Source organism: Protopterus annectens, chromosome 10.part0 (genome assembly GCF_019279795.1).
Source record: "Protopterus annectens isolate FY-2018-M chromosome 10.part0, PAN1.0, whole genome shotgun sequence".
NCBI lineage: Eukaryota > Metazoa > Chordata > Ceratodontiformes > Protopteridae > Protopterus > Protopterus annectens.
In genome coordinates, this window is record NC_056744.1 from 626,604,340 (window position 1) to 626,621,314 (window position 16,975).

Genomic DNA, 16,975 nt, shown 5'->3' on the forward strand with positions numbered 1-16,975 from the left:
ATATAAATAATAGCCATTATATCAGTATGGAGATAAGCTGCAGCTACAGTTAATCAAGAGTTGCAAAATACAATGTAGAATTAAAGGGTCTCTATATAAGATCAATACTCCTTGAAAGACCATAGTCCATGCAGTACTGCTCAAAACCTGTTTACTCTAGAGCATAAATGATCACATCAAAAGTGTTTGAGAAAACAGTACTTCAGGGTGAAGACCCAAACAGCAATGACTGAAATCAATGTTTCTGCATTCAGAAGGTAAGTTCCTTCTACTCCACTTTATGTTAATATTCTCTGAAATACCTGAACTTTTTACTGACTTATTTATGTATTTTATTTGTGTATTTATGTATCCTTTGTTAACCAGGTTAGTGCCACAAGGCTAGTAGCCTCTTTTCAGGGGAGACCCAAGATGGTATTTATACTACTAAGGGATGCCAGGGCATCAGGGAGCTTCCCTTACTCTTTGTCATTAGCACACCTGTAAGGCAACGTCCATAAAAGAGAGAAAGGAGAAAGGCATGGAACAGGTGTTAGTGTTACAGTTTTAGCAGATAATGCAGAAAGTAGATTTCTGTATATAATAGTAAACAAAGTGATTTATCAAGGGAAATACTGCAACACATAATGAATACATTGGAACTGAATGATGAGGAAGCTGTATCGTGGGCTGATACTGAGGAGTTAGTATTTCTGAGGTCATGCTGTCACAGGTAGAGAATGTTACATTCACTGTGCAAGAGGAGATAAATGAAGAGACATAGTAGGCAGCTAGAATAAGTTAAAATAATAAGGACTATCCTGATGATAAGGTAATTGAGAATGATAATCTTAAAAAAACACATTTCCTTTGCATCTGTTGGGACTAAAAATGACATTGCTAACAATGATATGAATATGGTAAGACAATGACCAGTTGTAAAAATTGAATCAAAGCAAGGAAAACCTTTAAACAAGCATTTCATTTGGGATGATATAATATGTTCTTTAGGGATAAAACCAGAAGATGTTAGAGCTTATATTCATATAGGAAATACAAATTTTGTTGAACTAACTTTTGAGATAATGAATAGAGCTAAAAATCTATTAGCCTCTTTTGACACTAAATTGTTTTGCAAACTATGGAATCAATATGTCTTAATAAATGTTTAAAAGGAGACTGAAAGTGCAGTATTGAACTGCAGAAATAGAGGATGAAATGTTTTGCAAACCATGGAATCAATATGTCTTAAGAGGCTCTAATAAATGTTTAAAAGGAGACTGGAAGTACAGTATTGAACTGCAGAAATAACAAAGGATGAAATGAAAGACTGTTTTTGAAAGGGTAAAAATGTATATGAAGTTAAAAAATGTTTAGATGAGAGAAATGTATGGAATGCAGCATGAAATCTGAATGTCTGTTTACATAGTTTTGATGGTAAAATGTTACATTTACCTAGTGTTTGTTTTATAAATAGGAAAAGTGGAATGGTAAAATATTGTGGAAATCAAGTACACTTTCTTGGGTGGTGTAAGCCAGGGAACCTTGTTGGCTAGGCTTGCGTAGGCCCTTGGGCCGATAGCCTAGTGCCTACCTATGAACCTATGAACAAATTTTTTGTGGTTCAAGTAAGCATTAAATAAATAAGTGTGACAGCCATAGATGTATGCAGTTGGGGGGGAGGTGAGACATGGGATAACTAACTGTAAAATGCCTTGCAAAATTTGTGGTGTATTTTGGATATGCCTGTGATAAAGAAAAATCTATGAAAATATAATCGAGCAGCAAGAAGCTTTGCAGAAATAGAAGTCAGAATATATAAGATAAAAATGGAAATAAAATGTCAGATACACAGGCTGTAAGAAGAGAAGGAAAAAGAAATAATAAGTACAACACTAAATTCCAACATTTGTTTCAAAATTTTAGTAATATTCAAGATAGGAAAACAGTGGGAATGGGACTGGGCAGAGAAAATCTGTAGCTAAAAGGGTAAGAAAAAGAAAAATAAACCTCTTACAAAAAATTGCAAGAAAGGAATGGGTTAATTTAAGTATAGTTTCTTTAAATGTTAATAGCATAATAAATTAAAAAAATAAAATTGAGTGTGCTTTCATGGTGTAGAAAGCAAGTATGTAATGTTACATGCTTACTTGAAATTATAAAGCTAAATGAAGTACGAATGGAGTGGAAAATTGCTTGAACTTTTGAAGGAGATCTTTGTTCTGGTTTAGCAGTATTAATTAAAAGTTCAAATATTACTATAGTTGATGTTATTGTTATAAAGCCTGGAGGGTGTACAATAGTTAACATCAGCAATGAAAAAAGGAGTATTAATAATTACTACAATTTGTTCATCAACAAATAGAAAAATGGAGCATTACTGGTTGAAAAAGTAAAGCATTATGTTATACCAAACTTGAATGTTATTGTAATGGTTGATTTGGATTATAATATTAGAAAAGTAATAAGTAAAATAGGATTTGATATTCCAGTATGCAGACAGCTGATTAAGATAGGGAGTCTGTGAGGTCGAAGGAAAAGGAATTTCACTGATAAAGAGGTAACATAAGGGCAAAAATAGACTATATAATATTTTCAGAAGGTTTGAAAGAGCACGGAGAAGTTGACATTGAAGTTAATTTGTTCAGATCATTTTGCAATAAAATCAATAACAACAAATGAGGAAGGATTTGTTTTTGATGAAAAGGTAATTACAACTTAACAGGAGAAGTTGTGAAACATATAATATTTAAGAGGGAAATAGAAGTTATGGCAAGATCAAAATATGATGAGACCTTTTTATGAATCTTTACAGATATGGTGGTCATTTTTTAAAAATAAAACATAAAAAAAGATTATATGATATTAGAAAAGGCTTTTGGGGGAAGGCACAATATTACGAAAAATGATTAATGAATATGAAACAAATGTAAAGATTGAGAGTGAGAGAATATATAATGAGAGAGAAATATATCAAGACAATGTGAAAAATGGGTCTTTACTGTATAAGTAAAAGTATGTATTAAAAAGAAAATCTGAGGAAGCATCTCCCTTTTAGGGAAGAAGGTGAAAAGAGAAGAAAGAAGGAAGAATATAATTCATTTTGAATAAAAAGGAAAAGGTTTTGATTAATGACGATTGTAAAAGTAATTGAATAATATACTAAGGATATGTACAATGAATGTATAATACAAAAATAAGAAGCATAGTATGTTAGGGAGATTGATAAAAAATAAGACATATAGAAACGTTATTATTTTGAAAGAATTTGATAAGGTCATGAGAAATATTAAGAGGGATAGTGCACCTGGACCTGATGGTTTTTGATATGATTTCTACTCATAGATGGAAGAAGATAAAAAGAAAGTGGTAGTGAAAGTTATGAATGAATGGTTAAGAATTCATAGTGTTGATTAAAGAATTACTAAATGGGTTATGAAGTTTACAAACAAAATCAAAGATGATAAAAAGACATTAAAATTGGAGGGAATTAACTCTTAATAATAAAAGTTACAAAATATGAATATTATGCAAAAGAGACTGAGTGAAGTTATAAAGGAAGTTATCAATGAAGGCATTATGGAATAGAGGGAAGATGTTCTATGGATTTATTGATTACTGTGAATTAATTAAAGAAGTTGAATGTGGAGTAAGTAATATAAAGTAGTAATGTTATTTTGAAAAGGCCTATGACAGTGTGAGTTAATGTTATGTTTGACATTCTAAAATAATATGGGTTTGGAAAATGTTTATACAAGTAGTAAAAACTATATTTGGGTCATCATATGTTTATGCAGTAGTTGATGACTGGTTTTCTACAGAGAGATGAGTAAAGCAAGAATGCTCTTTAAGTGGTATTATATTTATTTTGGTGATGAATGCAATTATTTTTAACCTGATAAAAACTGAGTACTGGGAAGTTGTATTTAAAGATACAGTGAATATGCCAGTTTATGTTATATGTCGATTATTTGGTCATTGTTGTTAAACTAAGGCATGCATTAAAGGCAATTATAGATTAATTTGAGTCAATGGAAATAATTATTAGATTAAATCAGATCAGTGATTAATCTGTGGAAAATGAGCTATCGTATAACAAAAAAGTACATCTTATGTATAGTTAAATCTTGGGGAAGTTATGATATTTCAGGGGATTTCTTTGCTTCCAGTTCAAATACATAAATCTGATATCTGCTGCACAAATACGTAATAGTGTAAAATTTAATAAAGTAGATTTTTTTTCTATCTCAGAACTCAGAAATAAAATTAAAACAATCATCCATTATGACAAAATAAACTTCTATGCCAATCCTCCCTCTACTCTTAAATCAGACCCAAAGAAATTCTGGAGTTCTATTAAACAGACTCTTCATCCAGGAAATCCTTCCTCTCCTAACCCATGTCCCAGTGCAACACCTGAAGACATAGCCAACAAATTTAACAATCATTTTATAAACTCAATAACCTGCGTACAACACTAGCACCCCCATAACTCTATACCTCTTCCAAACCCTAACTCCTTCTCTCTAAAGGCAGTATCAACTAACTATGCAAAGGCATTACTCTCTAAACTTAAACCTTGCTCTCCATCTGTTGACATGCTACCCTCTTACTTCCTGCAGATTGTCTCTGAACAACTTGCCTATCCTGTATCCACCTTAATCAACCCATCCATTGCTGAATCCTATGTCCCCACTGTATGGAAAAATTTCTTTACTCTACCCATTCACAAAGGGGGCAACTCCTCAGACATATCCAACTTCAGACCGATTGCCATACTCTCTCCAATCTCAAAAATCCTAGAGAAATGCATTCATAAGCAGGTAACGCATTACCTTCACCAGGAAAACCTTCTCACACCCATACAGCATGGTTTCCATCCCAAGCATAGTACAACGACTGCACTCATATCATTCATCAACATAGTCTCCCTAGCTCATGATAACAATAAACTTGTCTCATGCCTATTCCTTGACTTTTCTAAAGCCTTTGACACTGTCTCTCACCCACTCCTAGATAAACTCACTAACTTACATTTCTCTCCCCCTACTATCTCCTGGTTCTCCAGCTATCTTTCAACCTGCCAACAATCAGTTAAATGGTTCTCTGCACTATCCTCCCCTCTCACTGTACAAATGGGAGTCCCCCAAGGGCCATGCTTGGACCCCTACTCTTTAACATTTTCACCAACTTGCTCTACTCCTCTTGTCCCCAGTCATCTCTTGTGCAATATGCTGATGATTCAACTGTTATAACCATTGCTGACAACCCAAATGACCTCTACTCAACTACCCAGGCATCCTTCCACACCATTGAGACTTGGCTTAGTGATAACAAACTAATACTTAACCCAAAAAAAAAATAATCTCCTACTTTTCCTCCCTAAAAACATCACCACACTCAAAAGTACATTTACGATCTTATCCTGCAACAACACTATCATCTCAGCTGAATCTAGTACTAAATTGCTAGGTGTTGCAATAGATGATCAGCTTAAGTTTGATCTTCATATTACTAACTCAGTAAAAAGAACTCATCAGAAACTTGGACACCTTTTCCGTAGCAAGAAATACTTAACTAGCACTGCCCGAATAACTCTCTCCCAGGCTTTCTTACTCCCAATACTCCTGTACAGCTGCCACATATTCACAAACCTAAATTCTACACTTATTTCCAATCTTGAAACTACCTATAATAAGACCACCAGATTTGCAGCTAACCAGACCTATGTCACACCATTGCTTAGCACTACAGCAACTAGAATGGCTAGAATTCCCTCAGCTGCTCCAACTATGCCAACTACAAATCATCCACTCTATCTACCTTCCTTCTGCCCCAGCCTCTCCACTATCATATCCAAATATTCCCCTGCTAAGATGCTATGCAGCTCAAATCAAGAATTATTAGTCATCTACAAACCCAAAACCAAAATAGGCTGCCTTCTCTATAACTATAACCAAGCTATATCCTGGAACCAACTCCCCTTGGGAATAAAATCCCTCCAGCCTAGCAAAAGTTTCAAATTAGCCACAAATAAATACCTAAAAACAAAGTGGTCTTGCCACTGTAGACAACCACCCTGAAACCACCATCTTTCACTTATTTCACCACCTCACTCTTAATGTATCTCTAACACTATTCCCTTGCCTCTTCTACCTTTTCCCTTCCTCTGTCTCCAACCACTCTTAATTCTTACAGTCTCAAAACAACCTACATGTCTAGTCTGTCTCCTACACTCTACCTCCCCTACATCTCCTACTAGCCATTCCTACTTTACTTTCTTGTTTCCAAACTCCTATACAACTAGATCCTACCCACTTTAAATAAGCATCTGCCTAACTATTAACTCATTTTGCTCTAAGCAGCTTAAATAATATTTTAACTAGTCACATTTTCTTCTGATAATTGTTTAAAACCTTGTTTGTAACAACTCACATACTTGTCTGCCAATTGTTAATACTCTGTATAATTGAATTGCCTGAGGAGCTTTTTTTCTCTCCAGGTCTCTGCTTGTAAGATCCTATAGCTGATTGTTACTACTATGTTACTAAAATTTAATAAATTGTTTTCTAGTCCAGAGGAGCTTTTCTTCCCGGGTCTCTGCTGAAAATGAGCCAAAAGCTCAGCCAGACTAACCCGGTTAACAAATGTAAAATAAATAAAAATAAAAAAAATAAATAAAATCTGCACCTCACAGTGCTTCATGGCTCCTTTGCAGTACATCCCCACTAACACTACTTGAGTCTTTTATGTTGGAGAATATTACACCGGTGGTGGTGGGGGATATAGCAATAAGTGGGAAGTGATCAACTGTGGATGTCAGTGTGTTCTTTGTGGAGCTGCTGTTCTCTTCCATGGGCACCTGCAATTAACAAACATTTCTTTTTCACTATTCTTGCACGCTGAATACAGGTGATCTCCATCTTATTCATGCTGAGGAGTTAGTCCTGTGCTGTTGTTCATTCGCAGGTGCATCTGAGTACCAGCATTTTATATGTAGAATTGCCACAGTTTGTAGTACGGTGGAACCTGAACAATGGCAGTGCTGTGCTGCATTTAAGTTCTGGTTATTTTAATGTCTTAAATGTGCTGACACTTTTACTTAGTCATAATGGAAGTATTTAAGCATAATTGTTCTGCACTTGCATGCCTGAAAATCTGGCAGAGGAGGAGGCGCATATGCCAGTGTTTGTGTTTCATGAATAGTGCCCAAGCCTGGCTGCATTCTTTAGCATATGTACATCAAATATACTGCATTCCCAGGATACAGTTCCTTAGTAGGCAGTATTCTGCAGCCACTGAGGATTTGTGAATTTCTTTGGGTTTTGATGTATGTATTCTAATATGGACCAATACTGCAAAGATGTAAAACGTATTTATAAATACCACTCTTAATGGTAAATGTGAAAAGAAATTCCAGTTTACCAGGCACCAATTTCAAAGTCACATGTCGCCATTCTAATTTGTGTTATTAAACTGAGAAAGAATACCAATTATCTTAAAATACTGAACAAATATAACTGGAGTTCTATATTCTACAGATTTTGTCAGACATTTCTGTTACATTTTAGTAGCATATTGTTTCACACGTTTCCTTTCTACAAAATGCACATTTTATTTGTTTTATGTTTAAGACTGTTATTTATAGCTGCACATGATCACTATAAGTGCTTAAAGAACAAGCATGTGTAGCAAAGTGTGTAGGGCATCCCACTAGAAGCACCTTCCTTGTTTGCCATTTTGTCATTCTCAATTGATCAACAATGTCATTTTCAAGTCCTGAACACTGAAAAACAGGGTATTCTGCATGTAAGCCTCCTTGTATCTCTCTCATACTCCCACATCTCTATACACACCAAATCCAAGCTTGCACAACAATGGGGATAAGAGAAAAATGTCTTATCCCCGTACCCATATCTCAATCCTGTCTCCAATATACTGCAGTCATTCACAGTGACCAGTAGATGAAATGACATCCTGCAGTTTAAATTTAAAAGAATGTGAGCAACAAAAAAAAGGGGTGGGGTGACATATGTCAACATATCAAGTTCTCATGGTTTTATCTCTGACTTTGTGACATTACTAGCATACTGACCAATTTTATATCACTTTCACTAATAGCATTCGCAGAAAAATGTTAATATTAATATTTCTGTTTTCTAATTATGAAATAAAACAAACTGTAGGTTAGAAGATCTAAAAGCTACCCATTTAGCATATTCTATGTTGAAACATTGTTTTGCTTAAGCTAAGGTGGAGGAACCACTTCTTCCATTTCATTTGCTAAGCTTAGAGTTAATTGTGTATATTCTTCATAGAAATAAGGCTTTAAAATTATACATTTCATACAATCATTGCTTCCACAAGATTATTTTTAAATTTCTACTTTATTGATCCAGGTGCCAGGCTTAAATGCAAGTCATTTGTGATTAACTTTCTAATGTGTGATTAGAAATATGTGATTTGTTGATTTTGTGTCTAAAGATCAAGATTGCAGTATCTCAGAGAATTCACTTTTCTCCAAGAAATGTGATCTTGGGCTTAGCATATTGAAGAAGAAAGGTTGTGGTGGTTGCAAGCCCCTCTTCAGATGTTTTCAGCTACTGTTCTGCAAGGGAAACAGAAACAAAATCCAAACACACATGTGCTCCTCTTTTTTTCAAGTTCACTATCTTTAAACTTCTGAACATATGACATAGATCATTTCAATACTAACAAATGCATTTTTACTAACCGTTTATTCAGTGCCTTAAATAAAGCTGTAAAAATGGCTACAACATAGTCTAAAAAAAGGAAATAAAATTATGAAAGATGTCTCCAAACATAATTGTCAAAATAATTAAGGAATATAGCAATAACCCATGCCTGGGTGTGGGTAATGCTTTATTTACCCATGGTTGATGTGGTTTGGTCAAGAGGGCAAAGCCCAAGTGGCCAAACAAAGACAACCATGGGTAAATCCAGCATTACCCACACCCAGAAGTGGGTTATTGCTATTATACAATGACATTATTTAAGAAAAAAAAAATTACTTTTCTTAAATAATGGCATTGTATAATGCCTCCTTGCTGTCCTTCCGCAGCTGCTGGTATTCTGTGGCAGTTCCGATGTACTGCACATGCGTATGCTTACACAGTACATCAGAGCTGTGGGTGTAAGCAACGGAGAAAGCAAGATCTCCGTTGCTTTTTAAAAACTGTCTCGCTATGTTAAAGGAGTTTAACATAGCGAGACAGCTTTAAAAAAAGCAACGGAGAATCTACGTTGTCTTTTTTAAAGCTGTCTCGCTATGTTAAACCTATTTAACATAGCGATACAGTTTTGAAAAAAAGCAACAGAGAAAGCAAGATCTCCGTTGCTTTTAACAAAGTGCCTCGCTATGTTAAAGGAGTTTAACATAGCGAGACACCCTTAAAAAAAGCAACGGAGAATCTCTGTTGCTTTTTTTAAAGCTGTCTCTATGTTAAATCCATTTAACATAGCGAGACACCTTTAAAAAAAGCAACGGAGATAGGAAGATCTCGGTTACTTTTTTTTAAAGCTGTCTCGCTATGTTAAACTCATTTAACATAGCGAAACAGTGTGTAAAAAGCAACGGAGATCTTGCATTCTCCGTTGCTGTAAAAAAAAAAGAGTTATAATAATGGAAAAAGTCTGGGCGACTGGACCTTTTTCCATTACTATAACTCTGCTTTACAATGTGCACACTGAACCACAAGGCATTCTTTAGCTATGTCAAGAATCTAAGTGGCAATGCTCAGATCTGCTCGGAGTTAGTGCAGAATGGCACAAAATATACTGAACCGACCGATATTGCCAACATCCTGGCAGACAGGTTCAGCGCAAACTTCACCCCCCTCTAACCCCCAAGAGGGCCCATAACCATACCAAAAGAATGTATAGTCCCTGAAATCACTGACACTCAGGTTAAAACAGCCCTCTCCAAAGCCAAAAACACAGCATCAATGGGACCGGACAGTGTCCCAGGCTGTGTCCTACATGAGCTCAAAGAAGAACTAACCCCTCACCTAAACACACTGTTCAAACTCAGCCTCTCCACAGGCTATGTACCCATAGAGTGGCACACAGCAGCGGTTATTCCACTCCACAAAGGTGGAGCCACAACAGACCCCGGGAACTATCGCCCTATAAGCCTGACTAGCTTGGTCTGCAAGGCTATGGAGCACATCATCATGGAACTCATTAACAGAGACATTGAAAACCTCCAAACACTGGACCCTACCCAGTTCAGCTTTGTTAAGGGCAGATCATGCCTCCTGAACCTGGTGGACTTCTTTGAGACAGTTACCAAGGCTATAGATAAGGGAAAGGTGGTACACACAGCCTACCTAGACCTCGCAAAAGCCTTCAACACCATTCCCTATTCTGGTATTATAGACAAGCTCACCAGCCTGAACATAAACCCCTACATCACAAGATGGGTTACCAACTGGCTCATGGACAGAACCCACATGGTGAGAGTTACGGGAGCTAGGTCTGACTCTAAATCGGTTACAAGTGGAGTTCCCCAAGGCTCAGTCCTAGGAGCCCTCCTGTTTGGCATATACTTCTCAGAGGTACAGGCAAGAACATGAGGACTATGGCTGACTAAGTTCGAGACGACTGCAAACTAGGGGCTATAATTGACTCTCCGGCTGACACAGACATCCTCCAAAAGGGTCTCACTGAGACAGATACCTGGTGTCAAAATCATGGCCTCAAGCTAAATGCCAAAAAGTGCATAGTCATCCCCTTTGGAAAAAACAAAGTACCCACAAACTACCACATAGGTGGTAGTCCCCTAAATACGGAAGACGTAATAAGGGATCTGGGAACCCAAGTAGATAGTAATCTCAACTTTGATAATCACATTGCCAAAGTGGTTAGAAAATCCTTCTACGTGGCCCACCTAATCACAAAAGGGTTCACATCCAGATCAAAAGAGGTCATTGTACCCCTCTACTCATCACTCATTAGACCCATCATAGAATACAACACCCCATTTGGGATGTACCTTACAAGACACCTGCAACAGCTGGAAAGACCACAGAAGTACCTCACCAAGAGGATCACTGGCCTCAAACAGATGCCCTATGCAGCTCAACTGAAGAAATTACAGCTGTACTCGGTTGCATACTGCCTACTCAGAGGTGATCTCTGCCTGACATACAAGGCCATGTCCAACCGAGAATTGATGGACATGCTCCACCTAAAGAAAACCTTATCCCTGCGAGCCACATTCTCTAGGGATCTAAACCTCACCACAACAATAAATATGACATGCTGGAGGGATAGATTCCTGTCCCAGAGACTTTCCATGTTTTGGAACAAGATCCCAATCTACATTAGGTAGAGCTCCTCGCTAACACTCTTCAAAAGAAATCTTGACGAGTGGATGGGAAACAGAAAGTTTACCTCGGGGATCACTTCAGTGGCTCTGCTGGACAGAGGCACAGGGACCTAATCTAAGGGGGCGGCGTAAGCCAACACATTCTGGCTAGGCTTATAAATGCCTTTGAGCAGATAGCCTAGTACCTACCTATGAACCTAACCTATGAACCTATTAATGGGGGGGGGGGTCGTTGTATAATGAGCAATAATTCACAGTTTAAGCTTATAAGTATCAAAATTGGTATAAAGCTGGTGAATACCAAATATTAAAGTAAAATCATCCTTATTTCAACATACATTTAGGTAAACAATGCAGTAATAATGCATTTAGTGCTATTTTTATTTCATATTTAATATATGGGTAATCTTACCTTAGATTTGGCTTTTGTCCAAATGTAAGAGGATAGACCTTTGCAAGATTATTTGCTGCAAAATCTGCACTCACCAAAGTACTGGGTAGGTATTTTGGAGCTATAGTTAGCTAGAAAACAAACATCCTGTTAAGAGTAAGGAAAAACTTCACTATTGATTTAAAAAAATATAATCAGCACTAAAGTAGATGTTCTGCAATATTCATAAAATCTATGTGCCTTTGCCTTTTCTGCAAATGATAAGTACCTTCAGCACACGATGAAAGTATGACTTGTACGTTATTACAAAATGATGACAAACAACTTGACTATACTGTAAGAGGGCACCTAAAAAAGAAAAATATCATTGCAGTCCAAAAGAAGGTTAAACCAAACCTGTTGTCATTGGTTGCAGTCTCAGCTAAATATATTTGAAAGACTGATTGTCTAACCCAGATTCCAAAAGCAAAGGACTTACTATATGCAAACTGATCAATATGATCAACTCATTTTGTCATGATCAAATTAGATAGTTCTAGATCTCTGAAGAGGAAAAAAGACAACCATAGCTAACTTAATATCTATAGCTGGCACTCATACATACATACAAATATTTCAAGCAAAGGCATTAATGTCTTTCTAACCTGCCAGTATACCAAAATAGTTGTCCCCACAGCAAGTATCCATGCAGTTTTTAAAAATATCTAAACTAGTGGTTGCTTTAATATAAATTGCTAGTCTATTCCATACATCAGCTACTCTCTCAAGAGACTCAGTTAGTACACTTCTTTTGCTTATAGAATCTTTTACATAGGTTGTCTGATGACACTCTACTAATTTTTGATAATCCCAAACATTCCCCAAGATAGGGGTTTCTAAATACACTATGTACCTGAATAAGGTCTCTTGTTAAATATACATATGAGACACTGCATAAGTTAAGATATTTTAGTCTTTCATAATAACTTAAAATTTCACATCCATAGATACCTTTGGTATATTTCCGCTGTACTCGTTCCAGTTTACTCATGCTTGCTTTCTTATAGGGTTTCCATACTGTTATTCCATACTCAAGTTTGGGTCTAATGTAACAAACAAATAATGACTTCATCATTTTTGATTTCATAGACTTCATAAATCTTTTTATACAACCTACAGTTGTAGAACTATCATTAACCAGTTGGTTAATATGATTAGGAAAACTCAAATATACCCAGATAATTAAATGAATCTATAGTTTCAGTCACTGTGTGCTGTACTAAATAGAATTCTGATGAAGTCTGGTGTACTAAGGATGAAAGTGTTCGATCTATTCACAGCAAAGCTATTTGGTGTTGGCAGCTCTGAAGTCTTCACTTCCTTTTTGTTTTCCTGCAGATATAATGGTACTGCAAGTCCATGCCAAAGTGGTCTCAGGTCATTATTACTAATTTTGCCTCCTCCCTGTGCTTTGTTTGGATCCAGTTTGTGTAATTCTTTTCCAATGTAATGTAATTTGATTTCAGTATCTGAGGTTATCTGGATGTCACTAGAACAGTTTAGCACCCCCTTTGCGGAGCTTTATATAAGACTTTCTAAATATATCTATAATATGTTGCACCTGAAAATAAATTTTAGAATCTACACGCAGTTTATCAATTTGTATATCTTTATTCCCTCCACATCTTATGTATCTATACAATAATTTCCAATTGCTCAATATATTTATATGCATTTTGTTAAAATTTTCTTGATCTTGTCTCACACTATGCTTAATTTGTCTGTCCTGCTTGTTTATTTTAGTTTTCAAAACCACAGTTCAACCTCTTTTCCATTTCTTACATTTTTTTTGTCTTTCACCTTAATCAAGTATCTTGCTCTTATGGAAATATAACCTCCTGGTGTTGTGTGCCTAGACCCTGATGTTAAACATTTTTAATTATTTCATAGGTTCATAGGTTCATAGGTTGGTACTAGGCTATCAGCCCTAGGGCCTATACAAGCCAAGCCATAACAATTCCCTGGCTATTTCTTCCCACATTATTTACTTTCCTGGACCCCTGTCTAGCAGGGTGACTGACATGATCCCTGGGGTAAATTTCCTTTCTCCCATCCAATCGTCAAGGATCCTCTTGAAGAGGTCCAAAGAGGCACTCTGCTTTACATGTATGGGCAATCTATTCCAGAGTCTGGGGAGTCTCTGGGTCAGGAACCTATCCCTCCAGCATGTTTTGTTTATTGTGATGACAAGGTTTAGATCCCTGGAGCATGTAGCTCTGAGGGATTGGGATTTCTTTAAGTGTAGCATGTCCAACAGCTCTGGGTTTGACATGGCCTTGTATGTTAAGCAGAGATCACCTCTGAGTAGACGATATGTGACAGAGTATAGCTGGAGTTTTTTAAGGTGGTCAGCGTAGGGCATCTGCTTTAGGCCTGTGATTCTTTTAGTGAGGTATTTCTGAGGTATTTATTTTATTTTATTTATTTATTTATTTGCATTCAACTTCTGTTTCAAAATTCTTCACATTCTTTCTGTAGTTTTTCCACCGAACATGTTACTCCAGTTAATTTTACATAGTGACTGTTTTGCTTCCATATAATCTGTTCTTCATCTACTGTGCATTGGTTTAGATTTCAATTTAGCAGAATTATCTAGCAGCCAATTAATCTTTATAACAAGATAATCACTGCACATCAGTAGTGGTAAAACTTGACATGAAGCAAACAGCAATTTCTTTAGGAACACAAAAAATGTCTAGTTTATTCCATTCCTTGGCAGGATTTTTTTACAAATCTGAAAGAGATGTTCCTGAACATATAACTTGTAAATAATTTCCTTACAAACATTGTTGAATCTATATTATTCCAGTCTGACTCTGATAAGTTAAAGTCCCCAGTCACTATTATTCATACCTCCTGTGTTTCTGCAAGAAAACACACACACACATATACACACACACACACACACACACACACACACACACACACACACACACACACACACACACACACACACACACACACACACACACATTGTGTGTTATCCATTCAGTTGACTGTCCCTTTAGTTGATGTTTGTGTGGAGTGTGACAGTAAGTCAGCTATGAGATTGATCAGGTTCTGCAAGTCGCATTCCTACTTTCATTGACTACAGTGTAATGTGTAGATGTTCACACTGTAATCACAGCTGTATGACTGTGAAGTTAGTGTATATAAGTAAGGGAGTTTGGGGCACAGCCATCCAAGTAAATGTAGCTATGTTTTATTATTTGGGATTTGGGATATGAAATATATGTCTTTTGTTTGTATTATTTGTTCTGAATAAAAATAAAAAATATTGCCTTTTGCACCAGGTACTCTGAAGAGAAAACAGAATCATAAATAATGCATTTTGGATCACATGTCCCTGAAATAACTATGTTTGTGATAGGTAGTGATTTGTTAGTTTGTCTGTACAACTAAAACTGTATATCCTTAGTTCGTTCTACTATGTGAGTTTAAGTCGATAGATACTTATATAATTACATAGCCTGTGAGAGTACTATGCAATGGCTCTACCAATTTTTTTCTATTACTGATATTTATTTTTAGTATTGTTTTCCCTATTATTGGGTGTAATCACCCTCACATCTGAGATCCCAGCATACATTTTAAAGCAGTGCTATATCAAACATTGTCTACAGACCAGATAGATAGTAACTTATAGAAAAAGAACATAATGACAGTTCCTTTATTCTTCCTAAATAGTTCTAGTTTTCCAACCTAATGATTTTTTTTACTAGAATTCTCATGTTTCCAATTTGTTTCAGGTGACCTATTCAAAGCTTACAAAATACAGTACTTTACTCAGTAATGGTTAGGCTCAGTGAGGTATAAGGTGGCACAATGATCGCCCTTGAGTGAAGACACCCATGCTTTAGAAATCAATGGGGTTCAGAATAGGCTTTTCTCTCTTTGTTATATACACTCTAGTCAAAGTTTATATTGTTGGCTACCATTATCCCTAGCTCTTTACTGATGGTGCCAATTTTTATAATCTGAATATTTACCTTGCAATCATAATGTTACAGTTACTGGCATTAAAGTTAAGGCCTTTACTGATGCAATTGTTTTTTTGTACATCATCTTGTAGGACTCTGTGGTATCTTTTAGTGAAGTAAAGCATGCTCCTCAGGTTGTAGTCATCATCAGATTTTGTTATTCAGGGCCCATTTCCCACATTTATATTTGAGAAGAATAGTCCAAAAAGAAATGACTGTAGCACATGACCCTGTGGGACACCACTGGTAATGTCTATTGGGATAATCAAGCAGCTCACCCCTCCAAAGTGCTGTAACTTGTTGCCTAGCCAGAGTTTTACTCACGGAATCATGTACAGATTGACATTTAATGCTTTAGTTTGTCATTTATTCCATTATAAAGAGAACAGTATAAAATGCCTCAGCAAGTTCAAGATAAGCAACAGTCCTTTGCCAAGTGCTGCTGTTACTAATGCATAGAATCACACAAGATTCTGAAGATAAGCTCTTCCTTTAGCAAACACATTCTGTTCCATAGTTAATAAAGTAGGTCACCTGTGGCATTTGGGATAAGCTCCATTACGACTCTATGATTTTATATAGACACTGCTGCATCTAAAACTATATGGGATGAACATGTCCTCCACTTAGTGCAGTGGTATTTAAACACCTTTTCACCATAGTCAAGAACCACAACTACATATTAACATACTAGGACTTTGACATTCCGATAGGAACTCAGTAAGATTTTCTTACATTCTGCAGGCACTAAGTCAGGTTTTCTTTGATTCTGTATAGGAAACCAGCAGGTGTGTTGTCTGGTCCAATAGAATCTGAGTGTTTCATTTTACTATGGGCAGCAGTTAACATGTTGTTAAGTATATAATGAACATTACCTCTTTTATTACTCTGACTTGTATCTTTGCTACTTGTGAAGTTTACACAATTTTTTTTCTTCAACAGCATTCCTTGTGCTGTGTGACTGGGTGATATTATTTTATTTATTTATTAACATTTGATTACTGGGAAAGTCTGACTGGGTAGGAGTCCATTTTCAGCAGAGTTAGAATATGTTGGTTTTCTATGGGTTTTGGCTAAAAAACATTTTGTGCTGAATAGTGATTTCAAGGAGCATATTTGCTTATATTTACATTACCTTGATAATATTTTTATTTTATGGAATGGTAACGAACAGCAATTGAAGCAATTCCTTGTATATATTAATGGGACGGCAAGTTATTTCAAATTCATGTATGA

At 36.1% G+C, this 16,975-nt stretch overlaps 1 protein-coding gene across 1 annotated transcript in view; it reads right to left on the reverse strand.

Moving 5' to 3' along the window:
• PODN (podocan) overlaps positions 1 to 16,975 on the reverse strand; it is an 829,411-nt gene that overhangs the window by 334,109 nt on the left and 478,327 nt on the right. The window contains exon 5 of the mRNA XM_044085452.1: positions 11,742 to 11,851. Coding sequence (XP_043941387.1) covers positions 11,742 to 11,851 — 110 coding nt within the window. The remainder of the gene's footprint in view (positions 1 to 11,741; positions 11,852 to 16,975) is intronic.